At 42.5% G+C, this 786-nt stretch overlaps 1 protein-coding gene across 1 annotated transcript in view; it reads right to left on the bottom strand.

Annotated features, from left to right (window-relative positions):
- lrch1 (leucine-rich repeats and calponin homology (CH) domain containing 1) overlaps positions 1-786 on the bottom strand; it is a gene marked incomplete in the record, with an annotated part of 222442 nt that overhangs the window by 99295 nt on the left and 122361 nt on the right. Inside the window, 1 exon segment of the mRNA XM_032512767.1 lies at positions 620-691. Within this exon segment, the coding sequence (XP_032368658.1) occupies positions 620-691 (72 nt within the window).

Below are 786 nucleotides of genomic sequence, written 5' to 3' on the forward strand. Positions count from 1 at the left end.
TTAGTGTCTCCCCGGGACCCAAATTTACAAAAATACACCATGAATCAATGTAACATCTGCATTTTTAAACTGTGGACAAAAGACGGAAAAAACCATGAATTTAAATGTATATGAAGTATATTTATTCCATTATAAAAGTAAACAAAAACAGAAAAAGTCTCTATTCTCCTTTCTGTGTCTCACCCCTTTCTCAACTCATGTTCTTATCCTCCTAGGATAAGAGAAGAGAGAACCCCCCCCCCCTCCCCTCCCACAGCACGAGCTGAACAGACCGTAGGGCAAAAAAGAACCATTCAATAAGATGAGCTGATTTTACTCTGCCAATTGGCGACCCAATAAAACGGGTCTGCGACCCATTTTGGGTCCCGACCCTAAGTTTGGGAAACATTGATGTAAAGTGATATTATATAAAAGGTATTGTAAAGTAAAGTGAGCAAAAGTAACCAGCAGTGGCACCGCCCAAGACGATTGTGATTGGTTTAAAGTAATGCCATTAAACCAAAGCACGTTTTTCTCCCATCCCAGAATGCTTTGTAGACTGGCCGGACCTTCCTCTGCAGCGCTGAGGAGGAAGGTCTGGCCATGCTAGATCACCTGCAAGCCAAACACAAAGTCTTACTTGAGTGACTCTTCCACTGAGACCATCTCCACTGGGTAGAGCTGAACTCCGGCAGGATCGTCCTGCTCCGCTCTGACAAATACAACAAACACATCAATTAATACACTGCAGGCATTTAATTACATGTATACATGTTGTACATGACGTTTGAGTAAGTGCTCTGTTTG

The sequence above is a fragment of the Etheostoma spectabile genome, chromosome 4 (assembly GCF_008692095.1).
Source record: "Etheostoma spectabile isolate EspeVRDwgs_2016 chromosome 4, UIUC_Espe_1.0, whole genome shotgun sequence".
Classification (NCBI taxonomy): domain Eukaryota; kingdom Metazoa; phylum Chordata; class Actinopteri; order Perciformes; family Percidae; genus Etheostoma; species Etheostoma spectabile.